This window comes from Taurulus bubalis (assembly GCF_910589615.1).
Source record: "Taurulus bubalis genome assembly, chromosome: 19".
Classification (NCBI taxonomy): Eukaryota; Metazoa; Chordata; class Actinopteri; order Perciformes; family Cottidae; genus Taurulus; species Taurulus bubalis.
This window is the reverse complement of record NC_136607.1, coordinates 11,034,286-11,056,842: the sequence shown is the minus strand read 5'-3', so window position 1 is coordinate 11,056,842 and position 22,557 is coordinate 11,034,286. Positions and strand designations below refer to the sequence as shown.

At 41.6% G+C, this 22,557-nt stretch overlaps 1 protein-coding gene across 1 annotated transcript; it reads left to right on the top strand.

Annotated features, from left to right (window-relative positions):
• Positions 1-454: 454 nt before the first annotated feature.
• Positions 455-16,113, top strand: fgf10a (fibroblast growth factor 10a; the record flags this gene model as incomplete). Its single annotated transcript, XM_079234700.1, has 3 exons — positions 455-887; positions 13,135-13,238; positions 15,283-16,113. The coding sequence occupies 3 exons, from the start codon at positions 455-457 to the stop codon at positions 15,481-15,483; spliced, it is 738 nt and encodes a 245-aa protein (XP_079090826.1). The 3' UTR covers positions 15,484-16,113.
• Between the last annotated feature and the right edge of the window lie 6,444 nt (positions 16,114-22,557).

Genomic DNA, 22,557 nt, shown 5'->3' with positions numbered 1-22,557 from the left:
GATTTTTGAGTGTGCGCGTCGGTGTGAGAGATCAACCAGGAGCAAAAAGCAGCCGTCTTTGGGAGGAGAGGGAGGAGGTGGTGAGAGGTCTTTGGGGCAAACCCCCAGTTGTTCCCATTGCGAGGTGATCTGAGTTATGGATGTTGACGCATTCCTGCGGCACTACTGAGGAATAAACAGCACCGGGGACTACAGCAGAGTCGGACACAACCCAGCAGGCTTCACCGCCACAAGCAGCTGCATCGCCATCATCATTCCTGATAGCGCTACATCACGTTTACTGCAGTCAGCCATTCTAACACCTCTGGTCCCAGTGAGGTTGCGGGCCCCCAGACAGAGGAGGTGTAGTCGGTCAGGCAGGGGGAGTTCCTCCCGCTCTCGCTCCCTCTCCCTGCACCCAGCTCAGCATGCCCCAGCCCCTGAGCACCTCCACAGCTCTCTCAGCTCCTCTACCATGTGTAGATGGACAGTGACACAAGGTGCACCGGTCGCCTGGTTCTCCACCTGCCCCAGCTGCTACAGACCTCCTTCACTCCTCCTCTCCTTCATCTTCCTCATCCTGCTTCTCCTGCTCGGACCCTGCTCATCCTCACCGCTGTCCGCTTCATCACGAGACTCTGAGAAGAACCACAATGCACCCCGAGGGGCTCCCCGTCACGTCTTATCCTCGTCACCCGCACCGCTGCACGCATCCTCCGCGAGGTTGCCAAGGGCGACCAACGTGTCATCGTCCTCTGCGACGGTCGTCGGGCGCCACGTGCGGAGCAGCTACAACCATCTGCAAGGAGACGTGCGCAGGAGGAAACTGTTCTCCTTCCAGAAATTCTTCCTTCGCATCGACAAGAAGGGAAAAGTTAATGGCACCAAAAGTGAGGATGATCCATACAGTAAGTCAACTTTGTTACATTTATGAATGTGTTTGAGTGGTTCTTATCTTTTTAAGCAGTATTGCATGGAAATAGCAACATGTGAGACTTAGAAGGCCATCTGGGATTGTTTTGAAGCTTCTGCTGGATATTTAGCCATTTCATTTCCCCTTCAACCTTTTTGTTGCACTAAAAATCGAAGAGCGCAAAGGGAAGTCCACGTTAAGATTTTGCTGTTCAACGTTTGCCCTTTTCTGTCAAAGAGAACACTCTGCCAAATTATGGACTGGTTTTCACCCCCTGCGTGTTGTGTGTTTAACAGGGAAGAGAGTTGTTTCTGGTTATCCACCCTGGGAAACCGCGCACATTAAGACAGGTGATTGGGAAAAGGAACAAATAACAGAGCTGCGTGCTTTTCAGCCTTCTCACCATGTAGAGGCAGGCCAGAGAGAAAGGGAAGGGGGAGCATGAGAGTGGGAAAGGAAAAAAAACTAAATGAGTAAGCAAGGAAGATACAAAAAAAAAAGAGAGATGATCCACTGGAACCAATTACAAACTGCCCAGAGAAAGTTTTTCTTCTTTGAGGAAATATCTAAAACACACCAAACCCATGGGGAGAATGACAAGTACACTTACTCCCCGCTGCCATTGTGCTGCGGCTATAATAGGGGTGGGCATATGCTAAGTATGAGGTATAAGGACTCAGATGTAAAGTATTAACTATGCGATTCCATCTCCTTTTTATGGTTGTACATTTTGGGGGCTGTGAAATATGATTTTAACCTTTATGTATCTTGAGAAGGGTCACTGAGCACACATGCTCTTTTGTCAGCACCACTTAGTCTCACATTCACAGTTACAGTTCCTCTCTTTCACTTTGGAAAGACTCCCAGCTCGTAGTCCTCCACTGTGGTACACTAAGAAACTCCACTGGTTCCTTGCAAATGCAAAATGCAGCATCTCTTGTAAGATAATAGGACTGAAGATGAATGTTAAGAATCATATTACAACATACAATTATGGTAAAAAACTTTGCATTCAGCTACTTAAACACCATAATAGCTATATGGTAGCAAGAGAGCATTGCATCCATACACCAGCAAATATAAATACTTTTAACGACTTGTAAGGGCCATCATATTCATTTATGACTGATCCAGAACAGAAAATCAGCTGTTATCATTCTGTAGTCCACAGCTTCATCTTCTAGTTAAACACATCTGGAAGTTCTCCAGCACTGCCACAGTCTTCTGGTCTCTGAGCAGCTCAGAATAGCTGCATGGCCTCAGGGCACATTGACAGTAGTTGTTGAGGGAGAACAGAACATTACTCCCACATTTACCTGCCCAGAGTTTCCCTGCCAGCTCACTGAACTAGATGTGTGACATCCAAAACGCAATTTATGTAAGATTATACAACAGGCTCATGCTGCATTACGTCTACTGTATGTGTCTGGAAGTGTGTGTGTGTGTGTGTGTGTGTGTGACCGTGATCGTTATAAATGGATCTGTATCACTCGCGCAGCTTCATACACATGTCATAGGTTTGTATGCATCTGTCTGTGGGTCTGTGGTGCTGTACAAGCCTCTCCTGCTAAGAGCACACACACTTGAGCACAGAGAGGCCAGTCTTGCACATGGCCTCCATATGGCAAAGCCCACTTTTATTAGGGCCAGTGTGAATGTGTGTGTGTGTGTGTGTGTGTGTGTGTGTGTGTGTGTTTGTGTGTGTGTGTGTGTGTGTGTGTGTGTGTGTGTGTGTGTGCCACTCAGACACCAAGGCTCTGCCAGACATGGCTGAAGGAATTTCAATTAGCGTCTCTTCCTCCCTCCCCTTGCCTGCAGTCCTCTCTGACACACGCATGCACATGTGCACACACATGCACATAAACAGCTCAACCATTAGGGTGCAACGTGTCACTAACTATAATGGCATCAGGTCATGGCATTAGAAGCACCATCCATCACTTTCAACAGCTCTTGCCACTTGATTGTGGTGGGAAGCAGGTAAAAACTTTCTAAAGGAAAGGGGCAATCTTCAATATGAGGCCTATATGGTCATAGGCCGAACCTTTCAGGTCATATTCTGTCTTTGTACATTTAGTGGATACTATTATTTATTAGTATTTTGAATCCGTGCACAAGTTTGCATGTACAGCAGTTTGTATGCTTATTCGCCACCTCGTGCTACCATGCATGTGCTCTAAAATCCGTAGAGAACAAATTGTACTTTCAAACTAAACCAAACAGAACAGAATTAAATCCTCCTCCCCTAACTGCAAACATGGATGGGGTAATTGATGATCATGTTTTTGCCTGATCATTCCTGCTCAGAAGTTTAAATTCACTTAGTGTGCATATGCAACAGGTTATAAAATGTTTAGTTTATACTTTATAATGAGTTTTACAGCCGACAGAACCAAAACAACTGCTTTAAAGACGAAAAGACAAATGAAGTCTTTGATGCAGTTTTCTGGCCTTTACGTGCTCTTTAAGCACACATGGCTCTTTTGAAATATTACAAAGATCTTTTACATATAACACACAATATCATATAATATACCTACATGACAGAGTGTAAAAACATTGCTCTAATGTTTCTTAGCAAATTTAAGGGTTGCACATCTATTAGTTGACCCAAGATCTTATTTGTCAAAACTGGATTACTCCCTTAGGAAAGCATCAAATTGAACGCTGGCAAGGGGGCAGTTGTTATTGTTGTTATCATGGTCTTGTAGTCTGGTAATGTTCAAGAGGTCAGATTGCAAATGAGTGTCATTAGATGGTGTCAGAGGTGATGAAGAAGTTTCAGCTCCAGCTCCGGGGTCGAGGCTGTCCTCCACAGCCGAGCCTTTCTAATCATCATGTCAGAGCTCAGGGCACTACATCATTCAGGGTTTAGGGCCTGCATTGTGAATGTGTGCTCACTGGTGCATGTCACTGTTTGTCTTTTTGTGCTGATCTGATCAATGTCCTTATATCCATCTCACCCAATAAGGCCTTCAAAATAAGGCACTCCTAGTTTGAATATTGAAATCTAGTCCAAGCCTCAAGTGATTAGCATTGATTCTGCCGCTGACCATACGCAACACAACTGTCCTTATTTTCTTCCCGCAATATCGTCCACAGACTGTCACATCTTGTTTACAAACAAACACATAAAGCAATAAAACAAATGGACATGTGTTTGCAGTTGGACCTCAGACTTGTGGTCGTGCGTAGCTCAATTAGAACTGAATGGTGCCAACTTGACTAAAGTTGGAGCTTTGATTCTCACTGCGGCCAGCGGGATTGTAAAAGCTGCCACACATACCGTACTTATTGTTAACATTAAACACGGAAGACACATCACCCACTGACACGAAGCAATCGAAAGCACCATGATTCATGGAGAGTCTAATACACCTAACATTATTCTGATTTAGTGCAGCTTCGCCGTGTCCAGGCTAATTACACAAGTCTGCCGCCTCTAGTTTGACCTCCAGCTATTGACCCAAGTCAGGAAGCTTTGTTAATGCTAAGGTCAACGCTACACATAGTGCATCACTTCTGGCCGTTCTGTTACTCTGCCACTGTTAGTTATGTGCGTGTGGGGGTGGGATGCAAATTCCACATGCTGTGTGCAAGACTATGCTACATTTCTATTTCCAATTATAGCTTAAGATCCAAATTGATCCTGACAGTGCATGTTCTCCATCATACAAATACATTTGGTCTGTAATTGAGTCTAAAAAGTTTTGTCCCTTTGATATAATACATTTTAAGAAGTGCTTGTGACTGTCAGTAAGAAGACACAATAAGTCAGATCACTGCACTGGAATTAAAGAAAACTACACTTGATTTTCGAAACTTCATGGAAAAAGTCCATTTGAATTGGAAATGTTAAAATGATTTCAACACACTGGCAGATTGTTCTACTTGCTTTGATAAAATGTGATTATTAGGGACTCAATATAAATCCCCCTGTGAAATGGGGATTTCTGCAGTTACGGTCAATATCACGGGAAACGAAAAAACACCAAGAGATTTTATGATTATGTGTCTCTCTTTCTCTTTAAAACATGAAGAATGTAAATGTGTGTCCTCTGATCTTCCAAACCACAATCACTTCTTAATATTCCTCCTCCGCATTCATAAACCTCCAATGACTCAGAATGATTAATGCGAAACAAAACCGTATCAAGTGCTTGTCCTTCTGACCGTCTCAAAATGAGTCCCAGCCTTTTTCCCCCTTTTCAGTTTCTGTGCGTCTTCATTTGGCTGCCGGCTCTCCCGGCTGTCTGCTTGATGAGCGTGTTTAGGGTTCTCATGGGAAAAGGTAACCGTGTGGCCCATAAAAGAGAGTTATGAGGAGGTCCTGGATGCACCAGAGTTTAGTGTCAGCATTGCGTTTCATTCAAAGTACCTTTGACATCTTCATGGACTCTTCTTTGCAACAGCCGTAAATAAAAGTGGTGCCAAACGTCGCCGCACAAGCTTGTTCAGGAAACACTGAACCTATCATCGAGTACTCCATGTTTAACATCAACAATTCACTTCAGCTGTTCTCTGAAAACTTATAATAAACATAAACTGCATGCACACTTCGTCTGATCCTCCACTACTCCAACATTCATTGTGCTTATGTCTGAAACACATAGGAAGCGCTCCTGATGGGCTGTAAACAAAAATCATGGAAAACCATTCAAGGTAACGAGTGGAATTAGGCTCTGCTACTTAGAACCTCATAACATCTTATGAGCAGCAATCTGCACGTATGGGCGAACAAATCATCAATTCATTTTCAAATGCCACACTGCATGATGAGGTTTTGTTATTATCTAGAATGCAGCGGGAGTCTGGATCAAATCATTCTGAGTCGTGACTCCTTTTACTGGAATCAAGGAGTCCTGCAGAAACATTACATAATATTGATTCAATATTACATACTAGCAATGCTATTTTACTATAATGAAACCAAGCCAATGCATTAATAACACTGTTGTAGACTTTTGAGAAAGACGGATTAATAAGCCGTTAACTCATAACAAAGTATTGCATCATCTTGGACTCCTGGGTAAAGTCACAGAAATCAGGCCGTCAATATCTAAAGAGCCAAGACTCTTTAGAGACTAAGCATTGCTGAATTTATCTAGTTTGAAAATGTACAACTTGTGGGCCTTTAATAAAAATTAGACATCGTAGGAGACTGGAAAGTTTCAAAGGCTCCAATATGAGTTGTTACGCAAATAATTTTCCCCTTTATTGTGGCAAGATAGTCATTAGCGTTTGGCATTTTCTTCTCCTTATTGCAACAATATAGTGATAGTCTAAATGTGGTTGTGTAGAAATAACAAGAGAGTTGTCAGACAAAACATTCATTTGTAAAAACAGTGCCCATTTCTGATTTTGACTTGAATGACTAAAACGTCATGTTTCGGTCAAATGCTATATTTTCATCCAGAAGTAATTAAAAAAAAAATCTACAATAAATAACTATTATTTAAAAACCATTCATGGCTAAGAGAGAATAAGAAAAAAACAATTACCATTATGAAAGCATTATTTTCCGTCTCCCACACGGGGGTGAATGTGAAGGTCCAGAGATCCAGATGCCTTTTGACCCTGTGACCTAACCACCCGACCAAGGTAATTTACAGAGCATGTGTGTGTTCATGCGTTGGATGTATTTGAAAGAAACATGCAGTGCTTACAATTATCAAAACATCTCTCCACAGTAAATACAAGTTTGTGTTGGTTAAGATATTTCTACATTATGGAAAAGTGCAGTTGTTATACTTTTTAAAGCCAGTATTTTTTTCCCAGAGTCGCTGAAGAAAATATCACTGTTTACATATTTCCTATCATCACTGCTTGATATTTTCCCATAAAAGCGATGATGGGAAATATATCCTGTCCATTCATGTGTCAGCTCCAACACAACTGAAATAAGAGCCAGATTTCTGAAGGCAGACCAATGCGGCGCTGCCACAAACCAGTCAGGCACCACCTTAAACAAAAGTCTTTCAGCCGCAAATCATGTCTCCGTAAGATCTTCTGCCGCTTTGGAGCGCTTCGGTTCTCTGAAGAGAAAATAGTTCCAAACATCAAGAGTGGATTACTATCCACAAAGAATCTTAAATTGGACTTTGTTTTGATGGACGACCATTTTCACTGTTTGTGTTATGTGAAGGATTCTTGCCGAGTACAATACATCAATATATTTGAGGTAGGAAGAGAATGAAAGAGGAACAGGGGGAGATAGTATGACTTACAAAAGTTCTCTCAGGAAACAGCCACACGTCTAAACATCTATCAGGATTTAGTGTGAACCATCACTTCCATGTAGCTGGTTTGTGCTAAAGGAGCAAACATGTACTGTATAAATACGTTTATTTGGAAGTTGTGTGAAAGTGTTGGAAGCATCTGGGAGTGCAGAGTGATATCCTTGAGGTTTTACATGCAGCCCACTGGGTCCATATTATCCATATGGAGAGGCGGTTGCTGTATGAATGCAAACATATTGCTCATTCAGCTCAGTTTCTGGCTCATCTCACTGCTGTCCTAACAAATCAAAATGTACAAATTACATTTGGCAACAAACTGCAAAGCAGAATCACAGCAATATTCACTTTGGAGTAAACAATGATGGGAACTTTGTTATCATTATTTCCAGTTAAAAATCTAAATTTGCAGTATTTGCCACTTTGAGCACCTCTTTTCTCTCTGGCTTAATGTTGTAAATTGAAGCCGGTACCACTTTGTTCTAGAAAGGATTTAATTGTGAAGAAAAAGAAGAAAAAAACACTAACATCAGTGTAAAAAGAAAAGAAAAATGCAGTGGAAACATTGTATTGTTTAATTACTTCATCTTCAGTATAATCAGAGATTCATAACCCTTAATACTGTGATCTGGGCTGAACAGTGACCTCTTGTAGCAGGAAGGAGAACAACTCTCTGTCTCTAAACTTAATATCCAGTGTTTTGTAAGTGGGACGCAACAACATTAGAAGATGCCACCTTGAGATCAAAGAAATTGTGATGGAAATTTTATACACTGGGCAATTATTAAAAACAAATATCGTTACCTTAATTTAAAATTAAAATAAAACCGTTAGTTGAAGCCTAAGTCCTTTACAAACTGCTTTTAGAAAACCAAAATCAATGACCCTTAATTGCATTGTAATATATTTTCATCAGACTTTCTCCAATCCACAGGAAGCCTTGTACTGAAAGTGTCATTTTGGTGTCTGCCTGTGAAGGCAGAAGTCATGGCTAGTAAAGCAGCGGGAGGTGAAGAATAGCACCTGTGACAGATAACATCCAGGGCTGCTGCCATATAGACACCATATGCTTCAAGAACCCCCCTCTCCCCCACACACAAACCCCCCTCATGTTACTCTCTCACTCACCCCTAGCCCTGCTACACACACACACACACACACACACACACACACGCTCTGCATGAAAGTGAGGCTCTTAATGGATTCATCAAAGGTAGAGCTGAGTCCAGAGGGGCATATGGACAACCTGGCCGTTTAAACAGAGCAGCCAGGAATGCCAGCTAATTACCCTGTATTCGTGGGTGTGTGTGTGTGTGTGTGTGTGTGTGTGTGTGTGTGTGTGTATGAACGAACATAAATGCGCGTGAGACGAGAGACAAAGACAGTAACAATACTGAGACAGAAAGACGCATGTGACAAACAGACTAGTATTTGTGCATGTGTATGTATTTATTATATCTGTGGTGTAAAATACCACGATTTCTACAGCTGAAAGTCCAACTTCATCAACTCCAACCACAACAGTCGGGCAACATCTCACTGGCAGCTGAACTGTAAATGTAAAATGTGTGAAATGCAGACGACCGTCACAACACTTTGTCTGAAAACATATCTCCCGTCGTGACAGGCCTGTGAATTATTTAGACAGAAACTGGCACAAGTTACAAAGTCAACTGAGTGAAAGGAATCACAATATCTCAGGTGGTTAGGTTTTTAGTGTTTTCTAATCTTCGGTCATAACCGTCGGCCAGGCCGGCTTTGATGTGGCCACTTAGCGCAGGATGATACTGTTGTCAACCACATCATTCTAAACCAATACCTCAACGTTCCTCAAAACACATAATATAAAGCAGTTTTACTCCCAACACGATATCTTCACCAGCACTCACTGAGCAAACTGTAAAAAAAGAAGAAGAAATCCTGTAAAAAACATGGGTTTGCTGAAACACAGCAGAGGCCCTTTATGTTTGTTTTGTATTTATAACCCAAATACAGCAGACTAGTTTAATATTTTTTTACTGATATCGGATTTGGTGGTCCATTATTTTTCTTCCCCTTTCTGAATTTCTTTATTCTTCTATTGTATCTTTCATTTTTTTTACTGCCATTGTTATGAATTTTCTCTCCTTTTTAGTGTGTAGCGGTTGCATGGATGTAAAATCATGTCACGATGAATACGAGACATCATTAGTCATTCTGTTGTTCCTTAGATGACACATTTGGATTTCACATCTAAAAAAGAGTGAGATAATACGTTGCTGCAGAAAACCACAGGAAGGTCAGGGGTTCATCCCAACTAGTATGTTGGACCCAGGATAAAAGAACCAAACCATTTCCTTTCTTCTCGCTGAGGAGAGTTCATGACAGACACTAGTCTGATTCTTCACAATACCGCGTGAGACCACTCACAGCTGGTCACCGTGTCGAGTTCATATTGTGAACAACGGCGGTATAATCTTCCAAAAAAAGTCCCTGCATAAACAGTGGGAACATTTTCATAACCTCCCTTAACCTTTAGGTTCAGCTGGAGTCTCAGCGACAGTGTTTCTGACGGGGGGCGGGCAAGGGTCGACAGGAACTCCGCACTATGTGTGTGTGTGTGTTCCTGTTTGTGTGTGTATGTGGATCTCGGACCATGTTACGTATGAGAGCCCCGAGCTGCTATTCGGAGCAGTGAATTTATCACAACGGTTACAATGCATCTTACCTTGGACGGGAAGGTTACTCTTAAATGTGTTTTCTTCTCAGGGCAAAAGCGTCAGAGAGAACGTTAAACTTTTGGAGTTACTTTAAGTATATTATAATCAAAAAGTTACCTACAAAGATTAAATAATGTAACAGATCACTAAATACATGGAGCAACTGCAGTATAGTTGACTATAGATTAGATGGACCAGCCAAGAATATATTGCACAAATACAAATATGACATAAATATTACTCACGGTTATTACGGTTCTCTTCCCTAGTTTCCTGTCATGTTGACTCTCTAAGAAAGGCACGAAAACCCCCAAACCACTCTTTAAACATGTTTTCCTTCTCAAAAACAAGTGAATTTCATTTCAAACCAAAGTTATACTCTCTCAGTCGAGCATTAAACAAATAACTGTAGGCTACTCAGACAAGCTACTTGTGCCTTACGTCAACTCATCTCAGGTTTAAATTTTGATATTTCGTGGGAAAGAGTGATGAGGTCTGAAGGAGCGCTAACGAGAAGACCGAAATAATGGAATATAGAAGGTGATGGTTAAAGTCTGAAATGTGGATTTAACATCACAGTCATAATCTGCTGGTGTCATACCTCTCCTGTGAGCAATACAATAAATAAAACATCTTTTGTGTGTCTGTTTTGTATTACAAAGGAAGATATCCATTGATGTTAATGGTTTTGACAGGGTCACATTAGAGTTATTAAACATGGGGATCTTCATGAAGCGATTAATGAACAGCTCCTTACTGTCAGAAGGCCAGGTTGTGTTTATTTGTACTCGTAGCTCCGTTTAGTGTGAGAGTTTGGGTTTGGCTGGTAAAGACTCTTTGGCTTGTGTTCATGAAAGTTGTCGTGTTGCCCTGTTACACACACAGGTGTTTGCCCTTGGCAGTTTCTTTCAAAAATGTCGATAGCGGAAAATGGCCATGCCTTTTATATTAAAGTGAACCCCGTGCTGTTCGTGCTTTCACTGATGGGTTATACAACTTTTGTTCTCTGCACTTAAAAACATAAAGTCATGAGTACGATTGTCTGATCTCCAGTGACTAGAGAGAGGGAGAGGTCTAGCGCCAGAGCTCGATACATTCGGTGTGTGTGTGCGTGTGTGTGTGCGCAAGCTCGGGTCCTGTATTTCTCCTCACCATAAACTTTGTTGTTGCAATCTAACCCTTTTGTTGCAGCCGGGCCTTTTAACTTGCAGGCAGACCGGCTGCTTCTGGTAAAGGGGCCATAAAAGAGCCCGGTGCTTTAGTTTTTCGACAAACCACATCAAATGGGAGGAGGGAAAAGGGTTTGAACAGGTGGAGCTGCTTTTAGCGCAGCACCGACAGATCATATTCTGACGGATCACAGCTGAGAAATGTGTGTGTGTGGCAAGATGGAACATTTTGAACCTGATAGATAAGTGTTGTGAGTAATGGGCTTAACATAACGAGCCTGTGAGCTTTAAAAATCGACTTGAAGTTTAGAGGTTTAACAAGCCTTTATTGACCAAATAAAAGGAACCGTGGGTATAGATTAATGCCAAGGATTACTTTTAACAAAAAGAAACAAGGCCAAGAACAATTTGCAACAACAGAAACACACAAACAAGAGAAAATTACTTCAAACTGCAAAACATCAAGTTCATTAAGTGCAAAACGGTGGTCTCTCGTTGTTTTGCAAAGCAATATGAAGACAAGAGGAGACAACAGTGGCACAGTTAGGTAGCAATATATTAATGCAGTAAGAGAAAAAAAAATACATCTTAACATATAGAGGTTCAGAATTCAGACTTATAGCTGTAAAACACAGCAGTTTTAGGGCAGCTTTCTCCATTTAAAGCTACAACTTCTCCTCAACCTTCATCCCTTCATCTCTCTGCCAATCATACATTCACACCAGGGCTGAATGATGTTGCAAATCCCGGTCTGTGGACGAGAGAAGGGCCATGAGGGCAGGGGGCTTATAAGAAGACTGGTTTTAGGACATTTTAGAGACATTAGCTTGATCTTAACCCTTCATCTTATACTATATGTATTGTTATTTGCTTCTGGTCATTGATTCTTCAAGGACTTATGAACTGCCTTACTCCAAAAGTGGAGAAAATGTGCAAATATGCAAATATGCATATCGAGAAAGAAATCATACTTAAAAACAATCATTTTTGCCAGAAGCTGAGCCCATCTTCAATCTTTTATAGTAACCCTACTACTACTGTATATCCAGCCACTTCACACTTTAAAGAAGCAATATACAGATTCAATTGATCTTTAGAAGTCCAGCATGGTGTAAGCTTTTCCATAACACAACTCAAAGAAGAAGCTGTTTAATACTGTCACATGACAATAATACACCTCTAAAGAGATGCTCTCTAGATTGTCCCTGTTTCTCACTTCATCCAACTATTCCTGCATCCAGGCTCCACTTCCTACTGGCCCCTTTAGCTAATCCTCTCAAACCCCTGATAGTTTTACGGCTTGGTGTAACTGGCTTGAGGACGAGAGAAGAAAGGGCCGGCGACCACAGCTTAAACCAGTAATTGTTCCAGGCTTGAAAACTGATATGGCCGCCTTGACCTCTTGCCAGTCTGGCAGCCAGAAGCCTCTCTCCGTCCTGTCCGTGTGCCGGCCTGCCTGCCTTAGCTCCCCTGGTCAGAAAAACAAACATAGGACGGAGAAATGTTTTTTCCTGGCTTACACCTCGGTCCCAGGGCATGCAGCCCACAAGCTTGCCAGCAAATGAACAGGGGGCAAGAGGGCCGGTCTGAGGTCTGACTGAGAGGGGGAGACCAGACTGGGGTTCACTTGTGCGAAGGAAACTAAGATGATTCAGGTTTCTCCTGCAGTATTTTTAAGCTATTTTGCAGAATTATAGAACATAATTAAGAGTGATGCTTGCTGGCCTGAAAGCTCATATTCCAAAATGCCCTGTTGACATTTCCAACTGATGCTAATACTGTCAAATACCTAATTTTTGTGGTGTTTCAGTTAATCTCTCCAATGATTATTCAGATGTTCTTGGTAACAATGTGAAGACTTGCGAAAAACGGGAAAAACTGCAGCACTAGTGCCGAAGGGTTTAACCAATTAATCGAATAGTTGACAGACAAAAAATAAACACATTTGACATCAATTTGGACAGTGGATTCATTGGATACCTCATTTCTTGAGCTACATTTGAAGCTTTTAACTTTTCAAAAGCTTCCGCTGGTTAATATCACTTAGAATCAGCAGAACAAAAAGAATCAGAACAATATCTGATCACCAAGCCACACAAAGTGTTGAAACGTCCGTGTATCTATCCCCACCACACCAGGTATGTTGGAGATCAAGTCAGTGGATGTGGGAGTCGTGGCCATCAGGGGCCTCAGCAGCAACTACTACCTGGCAATCAGCAAGAAGGGAGAGCTATACGGAGCGGTGAGTAGCTGTTTCAGTACCGTTTTACTGTGATCTTCCCATTTTTATGTAGGATATCCATTACTCATTGTGCTTAGTGTCCAACACGTATGCCGTCTCATGAATGTCAATGAGAATTTTATTGAAAGAATGCCACGCAAAGATACTTTCCTCCTTAAACTGGTGACCCTGCAGCTTTGACTTTTCCTGAAAGCCTTTTAAAACAATGGACAAGACTCTCTATTCTAGAAATAGGAACCACAGTTAGTCAATGAGCTCTGATCCCTGCTACCTCTCTTCTCCACTCCACTCCATTCAGAAACAGGAAACACAATCCTTCAGTTTCTCAATTCTGCTTCAGTCCCTGTGGGGAGAGCAGCCCCTTGTTTCATCTGTTTTCTCCCTCTCCCTCCTTTTCTTTATCTCATTCTCTCCCTCGTTTTTTTCTCTTTCGCTTACTTTGAAAGACCCAACTTTCAGCGTGTCTCTCTGGGAGCCACAACACAGATGAAATGACACACGGGAGAATGAGACAGAGAGGCATTCTGTTGCATGGCCTGAAACTGAATTCCCATGACGTCTTCTGCTCGGTGCAACACAAGCCATAGTAGCACGGCGGTGAAGGGCTGGCGCTCGATTACACTTGATGGGTTTACACAGTGACTTCTTTATCCGGTGGTAATCAAATGGAATCATTGTTTCATTACGTCGGCAGATCAATACACGCAAGGAACACAGAGGATTATGATGGCCTTTAAGTTTTACCGTTATTCAATTTTGTTCCATAAATTCACTGTGTGGTCTCTGCAAAATGAATCATGTTCAGCAGTTATTTCTCTATTAAATGTAGAGATTGACTTTTTAAGATCTGGCCAGTGAATAAAACGGTGCAGACATTATTATTTTTCACAATTTATTGCCATCACTTATGATGAGTTTCATTTTTTATTCGCTTTTACGATCCGTTTAATTCAAAGGCAGCCAGCGCGCACGCACACACACACACACACACACACACACACACACACACACACACACACACACACACACACACACACACTGCTTGGCTACTGAGCACCAGCATACATTTAAAAGCTGCACATTGTATGTACATTATCCTCCTTTTGCTTTGTGAACATTCAGCTTTACTCCTGGAACCAATTTAAACAGCTGTGGGTAGATACGGAGAGTTATATTGTGCGTGTGCGTGTGGGGTGAGTACATTTTTGCTCGTGAACAAACTCCAGTGAACTTTCTGTTTTAGCGACTGTTTTTAGCCTTAAGCGCAAGTGCAGCTTCCAGTAAACTGACAAATGTAACTCTCTCAGATCATTTTCTCTTGATTTATCAGTAGGTGGTCACTACGGCGGCGTAGGCCACGAACACGGCTGGCATGGAGCCAAAACCTTTGAGACGTCACATCTCATGCTAACTTCTCTCCCCCATCCCTTACAACACCCCCTACCCCATCACCCCCTCCACTGACACTCAAACATCATCTCCAACAATTTGAGTTACATGTCCAATTTTAACAATCAGCTTGATTACACTGGGGATTGTACAGCAATGACTGACATGTGTTGGTCCATGCTATAATAAGAAGTAAAATATCAGTTGATGAATAAGGAGAATACAAATTGGATGGGACAAAGATCATGACTAGGCTCCATTAAATTGTGGGGTTAATAAATGACACAGCAAGTAGCCTGAGCAACCACAGCTGTGCATTATAAGAGACATCTGATTTGAGATGAATTAAATATGATCATGTAAAATCCGCTCATCTACCGCAGCAAATTCTGAAATGTACGCATTTTCACAACATGAATCTGCTCTCAAAAGCATTAGGCTTCAACAAATGCTTATTGAGAATAACTGATCACTTCTATGAAACAGTGAGACTTTTTTTGTTTTGTTCAATCAACAGTCCAAAACCCAAAGATATGAAGTCTTCTGTCATACAAGATAAATACAAAAAAGACTAGAAACTGGAATTAGCGTTAATAAAACTAATGGTTTCATGTCTTACAATCTGACATTTACACTCCTTGTCTCTCCCCTTCAGAGGGACTTTGGTCCGGACTGCCGTCTGATTGAACGCATCGAGGAGAACAAGTACAACACCTACGCTTCCGCAGAGTGGCGCAACAAGAAAAAGCACATGTTTGTGGGACTGAACGCCAACGGCAAGCCGATGAGGGGGAAGAAGACACGTAGGAAAAACACTGCCACTCACTTCCTGCCCATTGTGGTACAACCACGGTGATTGGACATATCAGCCACGAGAGAGCTCTGCACAATGCAGGGTATTCGACTTTTTGGGAGTTACAGTGACGGCTACATTGGACAGATCTGAATCAGATCTGAATGATACACTGAGGAGGGACGGAATGGAAACCTATGGACATGTTTATCTCTGTTGGATAAAGACATTTCTATTTTTAAAGAAAGAAATAAGATATATTGCCTTACAATGTATATATTATTTTCTGTTTTAAGTTATCAAGTACATTGGCACAGTAGAAAATATGAAAAGAAATGACTTCTGTGCCAAAATGTGATTAGTAACTCACATTTCTAGATTTGTGTACATGTAAAGCGCTTGACAGGGAAGAAATAAAATGACAGAATAAGTAAGAGAGGAAAAGAAAAAGGCAAGAAGAGGAAGTATGGATAGAACGCTGACAGAAATCTGGTAGAAAAAGAGGAGACAAAACAAGACAAGCAGGAAAAGAAAAGGATGAGAAAGAGTGAAGAGTCAAGAAGCATCATCACAACAGCAAGTCTAACACTATCATATGTTTTCTTTAAATTTATTTATTTTATGTAATATTTAACGAAAAAGAACAAAAACACCATCTTTTTACCATTTATGCTTCTCTTATTGAATACTTATCATTTAAACCTGAATAAATATAAAAAATATATTTGTCTTTAAGTTGTTTGACTGATGTTGAATCTTTTCTTTTTTTGGGTCAATTATTGGTTGTTCATATTGTACATACACAGTAAAGAGATAGAAATAAATACATAAATAAATAAACTAAATATTCAAGGAAATGCCTCAATCAGTTGACCCCAGAAACTGATCCACTGTATTCATTTTATATTACCATGAAAAGTCCTGGGAATTAAAAGATAGGAGACAAAAGATAAGGTAACAATGCTATACTATTTTCATTTGAGTTAAAAAGCTGATTCTTGACATCTGAAATAACAGGGTTGATAAAATAATCTTAATTTTTGGTCCATTTACAAGCTTTTTCTGAAGCTTTCAAACGTATCTTTTACTCAGTTTGACTGGATGGAGTAAACACCATCGTGGTTGAAAGCTTCAGCGCTAGTAAGTAGGTCATTTATTACTATTTCAAGAATGATCTTTTATGGTAAAATATTCTAATAATAATCGTCTATATCTAAGTAATCAGAGTCTATAACAAACTGTGAGTAAGTCGGTGGAGTACTCTTAAAAACCAAGACGTGAATCAGGAATCTGTAAAAAATTAGATTTCTTTGGAAGAATCCCAGCAGACAATCTGGTTGATTAGTTCAGTGGTTTTCATTTTCTCGCTGCAAAACCCTCTCCTCCTTCAAGTACACATGGCAAACATGGCTTCCTGCAGGATAAACACTGTCTTTTGTGTGATAACAATAAAGACAAAACAGGCTTTAGAATAGGCCGCCGACACGCACGCAGGCTCTCTCTCTCTCTCTCTCTCTCTCTCACAACACACACACACACACACACACACACACACACACACACACACACACACACACACACACACACACACACACAGACAGACAGACAGACAGACTGAGGCGGCTGGGTAAAGCGGTGTGTGCATCAGTGTGGTCCAGCAGCTGGGGAAAGCCTCCTCCTTGACCTCACTCGTCTGAAACCTGTTGCTGTGCCCCCCAGAGACAAAAAGACACATGGAACAGGGCATATGGTATAACGTAAATATCACTCCCTTGTTTACCACCTGATTCTAATTAACTATGATGTCATGTTTTCTTTATTCCTCTCTCGCTTTCCCTCTTCTTTTCTTTAACTCCCTCTCTGGTGTTGTTGCTGTCTGGGTCCTGCCGTTTCCCCCGGCGCTGCGTTCACATTTTTTTTTCTCCCTTGTTTTTCAAACTTTTGTCTTTGGTAAAGTTCAGATAGGTTCCAGCATTTAGCAGGATCAGACCTAGAGCAAGGTTATCACACACACACACACACACACACACACACACACACACACACACACACACACACACACACACACACACACACACACACTTCATCTGCCCTGGGCTGCTGCATCCATCACCTTCAATTTTCTGCCATCTGTGTGTGTGTGTGTGTGTGTGTGTGTGTGTGTGTGTGTGTGTGTGTGTGTGTGTGTGTGTGTGTGTGTGTGTATGTGTGTAAGGTAATTTCTGAGTATGATGGAGTCCACCGGTGCCGGTCAAGCCCGCTGTGTTTATGACAAAATAGGTCCTAGACCCTCTTTTTGTGCTCAGGACTCCTCAGTGCCGAACACTATGTCAAAACGTGAGTAAGTATGATGCATCAGAGGGAGATTCAAATGTCCTTTCATCCTCCCAGGGCATCTAGTCCATTGTTTATATGATTACTTGGGTGTTCTGTAAACGACGTATCATGTACAATTACTTTGAAATGTTTTCAAGACACTGACCCCCCCTCGCCTTCCACCCCAATCTCCCTCCCTCATAAAGTTAAAGGGCTGGCATTCCTAAGCCAAGATTTCTTTATTATTTGGTGGTACAACTTCAGAGATCTATATATGTAGAACGTCCAGTTTAAGTCCTTCTTAGAACATGGGAATCTGGAGCAGGTATTTGAGACAGGTTTGTCCACTTGTTCATTCAGGAAACTTGGAAACAAGACTGCATATATATCATGTTTAGACCTCTTGGATTGGCTTGATGTTTTTTTTTTTATTGCAACTTTAACATAACTTAATGGGCTCTTGCCTTTTACCCGTAATGCATAACAAGGCCTGACTTTAAAAGCAGGGCATTTATCCAAGACAGATGTTTCACACTGATTATCCACGGCAATGACATCTGAGTTAGTCTGTTCAGCGGCACCGAGCCACGCATCATTTCTCCCATTTCTCCAGTGTGCCCAACATGTTACTAAAACTCGTTTGCCAATGTCATTTCTTAGTGTTGTGCTTGGGTATGTTTGGTTAGTGTTTGGTTTGTTGAGGCATGTGGCGAGGCTCAGTATGCGGTTTCTGTTTTGACTACATCAGGATCTATCGGACCTGTGTCGGACCTCAAATGAAACGTACACCATCGGCTTCACACGTTCACAGCTCCTCTGTTTGCTCAGAGAGTCTTGTGGCCGTGTGACCTGACCGCAGCAGCAGCTGTGAATATTTTACTTCCCGGGGAGAGAGAGCCAGAGAAGAGGGGGGAGGGAGAGAGAGAGAGAGAGAGAGAGAGAGAGAGAGAGAGAGAGAGAGACCTCTGAATTGGAGAAAGACGTGTGGGTTTGGAGGAGAGGTGAATAACTGAAAGGACCACAGTCCTGGGGGCATTTATGGCAGTCGAGGGGGGGAGAGCGCTAGAAAGAAAGGGAGGAGGGGAGTTGTTTGCTGAAAGGGCAGCAGTTTGGACGGGATGCCGATGGGTGAAAGGGGGGTGGGGTGAGTGGCTGAGAGGAAGAAGGGGTGATGGGGGCTATTAAAGGAGTTGCCAGAACATTTGGGGTTGGAGGGTCGTGGGGTGGTTTGAAGGGGTATTTGCAGAGGTAAAGAGGGTTGGGGGGGTAATCATTGGAAGCAGACCAAGGGAGTTCCTGGAACCGAGGAGGTGAACCTGGAGTCCTCCTCCTCGCATGTTCAGCTCCTTTTACTTAATTTCTTTCTTTTACATTTTTTATAATTTAGTCCTTTATAGCTAGATTTTTTGGCATTGTGTCTCTTATCAATCACACCTTTACTCCTTGCATGCAACATAATCAATATGTTGCACGTAAACCAAAACTTGTAACTGTAATTATGTATAGTGCTCAAGAAAAAGTGAAGTTTGTTTGTAGTAATACACTTTTACAACTAATTACTACTCACAGGTAGAATAAAACATTAGCAGTATATTTGCATTTTGTTTTAGCTTGTTGGCTGAAATGCTTTCGCTCACACACACACACACACACACACACACACACACACACACACACACACACACACACACACACACACACACACACACACATTCATTTTTACATGAGTACAAGGAAAATTGGAAAAGTTTCTTGGTTGGAAATTGGGAATATAATAAAACCTTGGCCAAAAAAAAAGAAAACTAAGAAGAGAGAATAAAACAAGTAAAGGAAATATAAACAGAAGAGTAAAATAAATGTTTGTCTATAAGCATAATAATAAATCAAAAGCTTTAATAACTAAATGTTCCTGCTGCGATTAATTCTGAGGCATCAGACAAGCACCTTGACGTTTAAATATAGAAATAAGGATCATTCCACCTCATTTCTAAATGTGCTTTCACACACACACACACACACACACACACACACACACACACACACACACACACACACACACACACACACACACACACACACTGTCACATCAAGTAGTTCACCCCCTGCCTGCGCGTTGACACAAACACACACACTCCGCTCTGCGTTTTTCCGTCGCCCTTTCTGTTCTGGTTCAGGGGCGACCTGTACCTGGAGCGCAGCCTCAGCTCCAGCTCCATCTTCACATCTCCTGAGGGCTTCAAGTTTCCTGCAACAGGTGGCTCAAACATTTGCCTTGGCCTGCGCTGAGGTGAGGCCTCTGTTTATCGATTCAGAAAGGAGAGGGAGGAGAGTGAGGAGAAGGAGGGAAAGACAGAAATAAAACGAAAGAGGAAGGAAAAAAAGATGTTAGAGCCTGTCAGCAGGATGGAGAAATATTCAGGAAAATTCACAAGAGTCCCAAATGCGAATCGTTGCATGTACATTTGCTGCATGGAGATAAAAACAAAAATGTAAGCATGTAATTTGTACTAATACTTCAGTCAGGGCTTTGATAAAACTGTGTAACATTTTCCAGAGCCCGAGTCAGAGCAGACAAAACCTCAAAATTCACTTTTTTTTTATCATCTCATTCCTGCCTCGCTTGATTCATGTCGTTTCTCCTTTCTCTCCTCGCTTCTACCTCTCCCCTGCTTTCCTCACCTTTACTCCCCCCCATTCCTCCCCCCTCTCTCCAGAGGAATATGCCTGCTGCCTAAATGAAAATATATTTGTTGTTTTCATTGGCCTTCTCCCCTCAAACTCCACTGGCATGATCTAGCCGTAGACCCATGGCTGCTGGAAGCGGCTACGGCAGCAGAAAGCCTCTATTAGTCCTTGATCACTGGCTGCTTGACAGCAGAGTCAACATGCAGGGCATTAGGGCCTGACTCAGGATCAAATAAAGGCTAATTTACTGGGTGTCTGTATGCAGTAAAACCACATTAACCATTCCCCTCCTTGGTTTTGTTTTTCAATAATTAAATTAGCTGTCAATTAAGAGAACCAGAGGGAAAGTCATGTACTTTCGCAAAACACACAAAAGGGAAGTTCTATTATGTATCCTGGTAAGGGTTAGAGATGGGCAGCTGATATGATTAAATATGATCCCATGTATAAATATATCATGTTGGTTTAATTTAAAGGCAACATGACTGCCAACCAGTTTTCTTGTTTTCCATTGGAAGGCATTTGCTGATTTAAAAGAGACTGGTTGAATGTTGTGTTTACATTGCAGGGTAAAGATCTTGATATGAAGCACGTCAAGCTGTTATGATGAAGAATACCTTTACCATCTGCTATTGATTCATGTCGAAAAGTGTCATCAAACTGATTGAAATCAGACTATCACTCTCCCTGAGGGAAGGTTCAACTGCACAGACCTCCGAACGTGATGTGAAAGTGTTTGTAGGATGGATTAAACACGTTTAGACATCACTGCTGTGAGCTAAAATTACCACAAGCTCACACAGTGATAATGCTTATGCAAGCTTTTACAATGTCACTTTATTTGCAAAACTGTCTCTGTTCTTCATCATGAACCAAGTACTGTACCATAGTATCAAACAAACATAGTGTGATCGGCCAGGTGTGCGGAGGTGAGAAAGCAGGCCGAGGGTTGAACTCCTCACTCCAGCTCTCTTTTTTCCCCCAAACTATTTCTACCACTTTGTTTCTTGTGCAACCAAACACTTACGTCTGGGCTGTGTGTCCATATACTGTCAAAGTGCTGGCAGGGCCGCTGAGGGGAGCGTTACACCTACAGTGACGACACACGGGCCTTTCTGAAAAGTTCAGATATTTAACTAGAAGCACTCAGCGGTTGCAGAAAAAAAGTCAGAAGGTCTGGAAAAAGATGGTATGGGCACTCGTCGGAAAACGTGCAGCGTCGTCCTGATATTTGCACTCGCGTGTCCTTCCTACGTGGTCGAACCATCGAGTATCCCTCGACATTCCATGCTCTAATTCATGTATGCTGCAGCCTTTTCTCCAAGTTATACTTATTTAGTCAAATATTTTTTCACCACTCAATCTGATCTTCACCAAATCTGGTCCAACATGTTTTTGCCTGTCGGCGGTGATGCAGAAACATGAGGAATGTAAATGTTTAATAATCAATTAGTCACTTTAATTTGGACAATTAGTCCTTGTCAAAAGCTCTAGTATTCCCAGCATATTTCACTGTGTATTTTGATCCAGATCCAAATCATTAACTTAATAAATAAATATACGTAAATAGGGCTGGCCTCTCTTATAAGTCAAGCAATCTGTCATTTTATATTTCTATAGATGAAGTCATTTTTGTATGCTTCTTCATGCTGAATTACTTTTTCCCCAAGAAACTGATGTGTACATCTTATTAAACACACAATTTAAAGTGGTGCTTTTGTGCAATTCAGTTTTAAAGATCTGGTGATTAAATCAACCCATCGATTAGTCGTCAAAATTGTATGAGTGTTAGCCGACTAAAGAATCTCTTTTAGGGAGGACAGACCTCCTTGTAAACATTTTGTCATTTATGTTATACAATTAGGATTGTACAGACTTTGTGGTCATGTGTGTTATCTCAGAGCTTCCAAGTTCTTAGCTTGATGGTTTTCTTAAATTTGTCTTACAACACGTAGTTGTAAGAATTAGAGCTACCCAAACACTTTTTCTGGTCAGAGCATTGGTAATATGAGGGGCTGCGGCTGAGGTTGGTGGTTGCTGTGTTATATGTGTGGTAAGAGTGTGTTTTAAAGCAAGAACTGACTCTGTTTCAACATGAGTTCAGGTGGCAAAGTTTTTTTTTCTGTGGTCATGTGG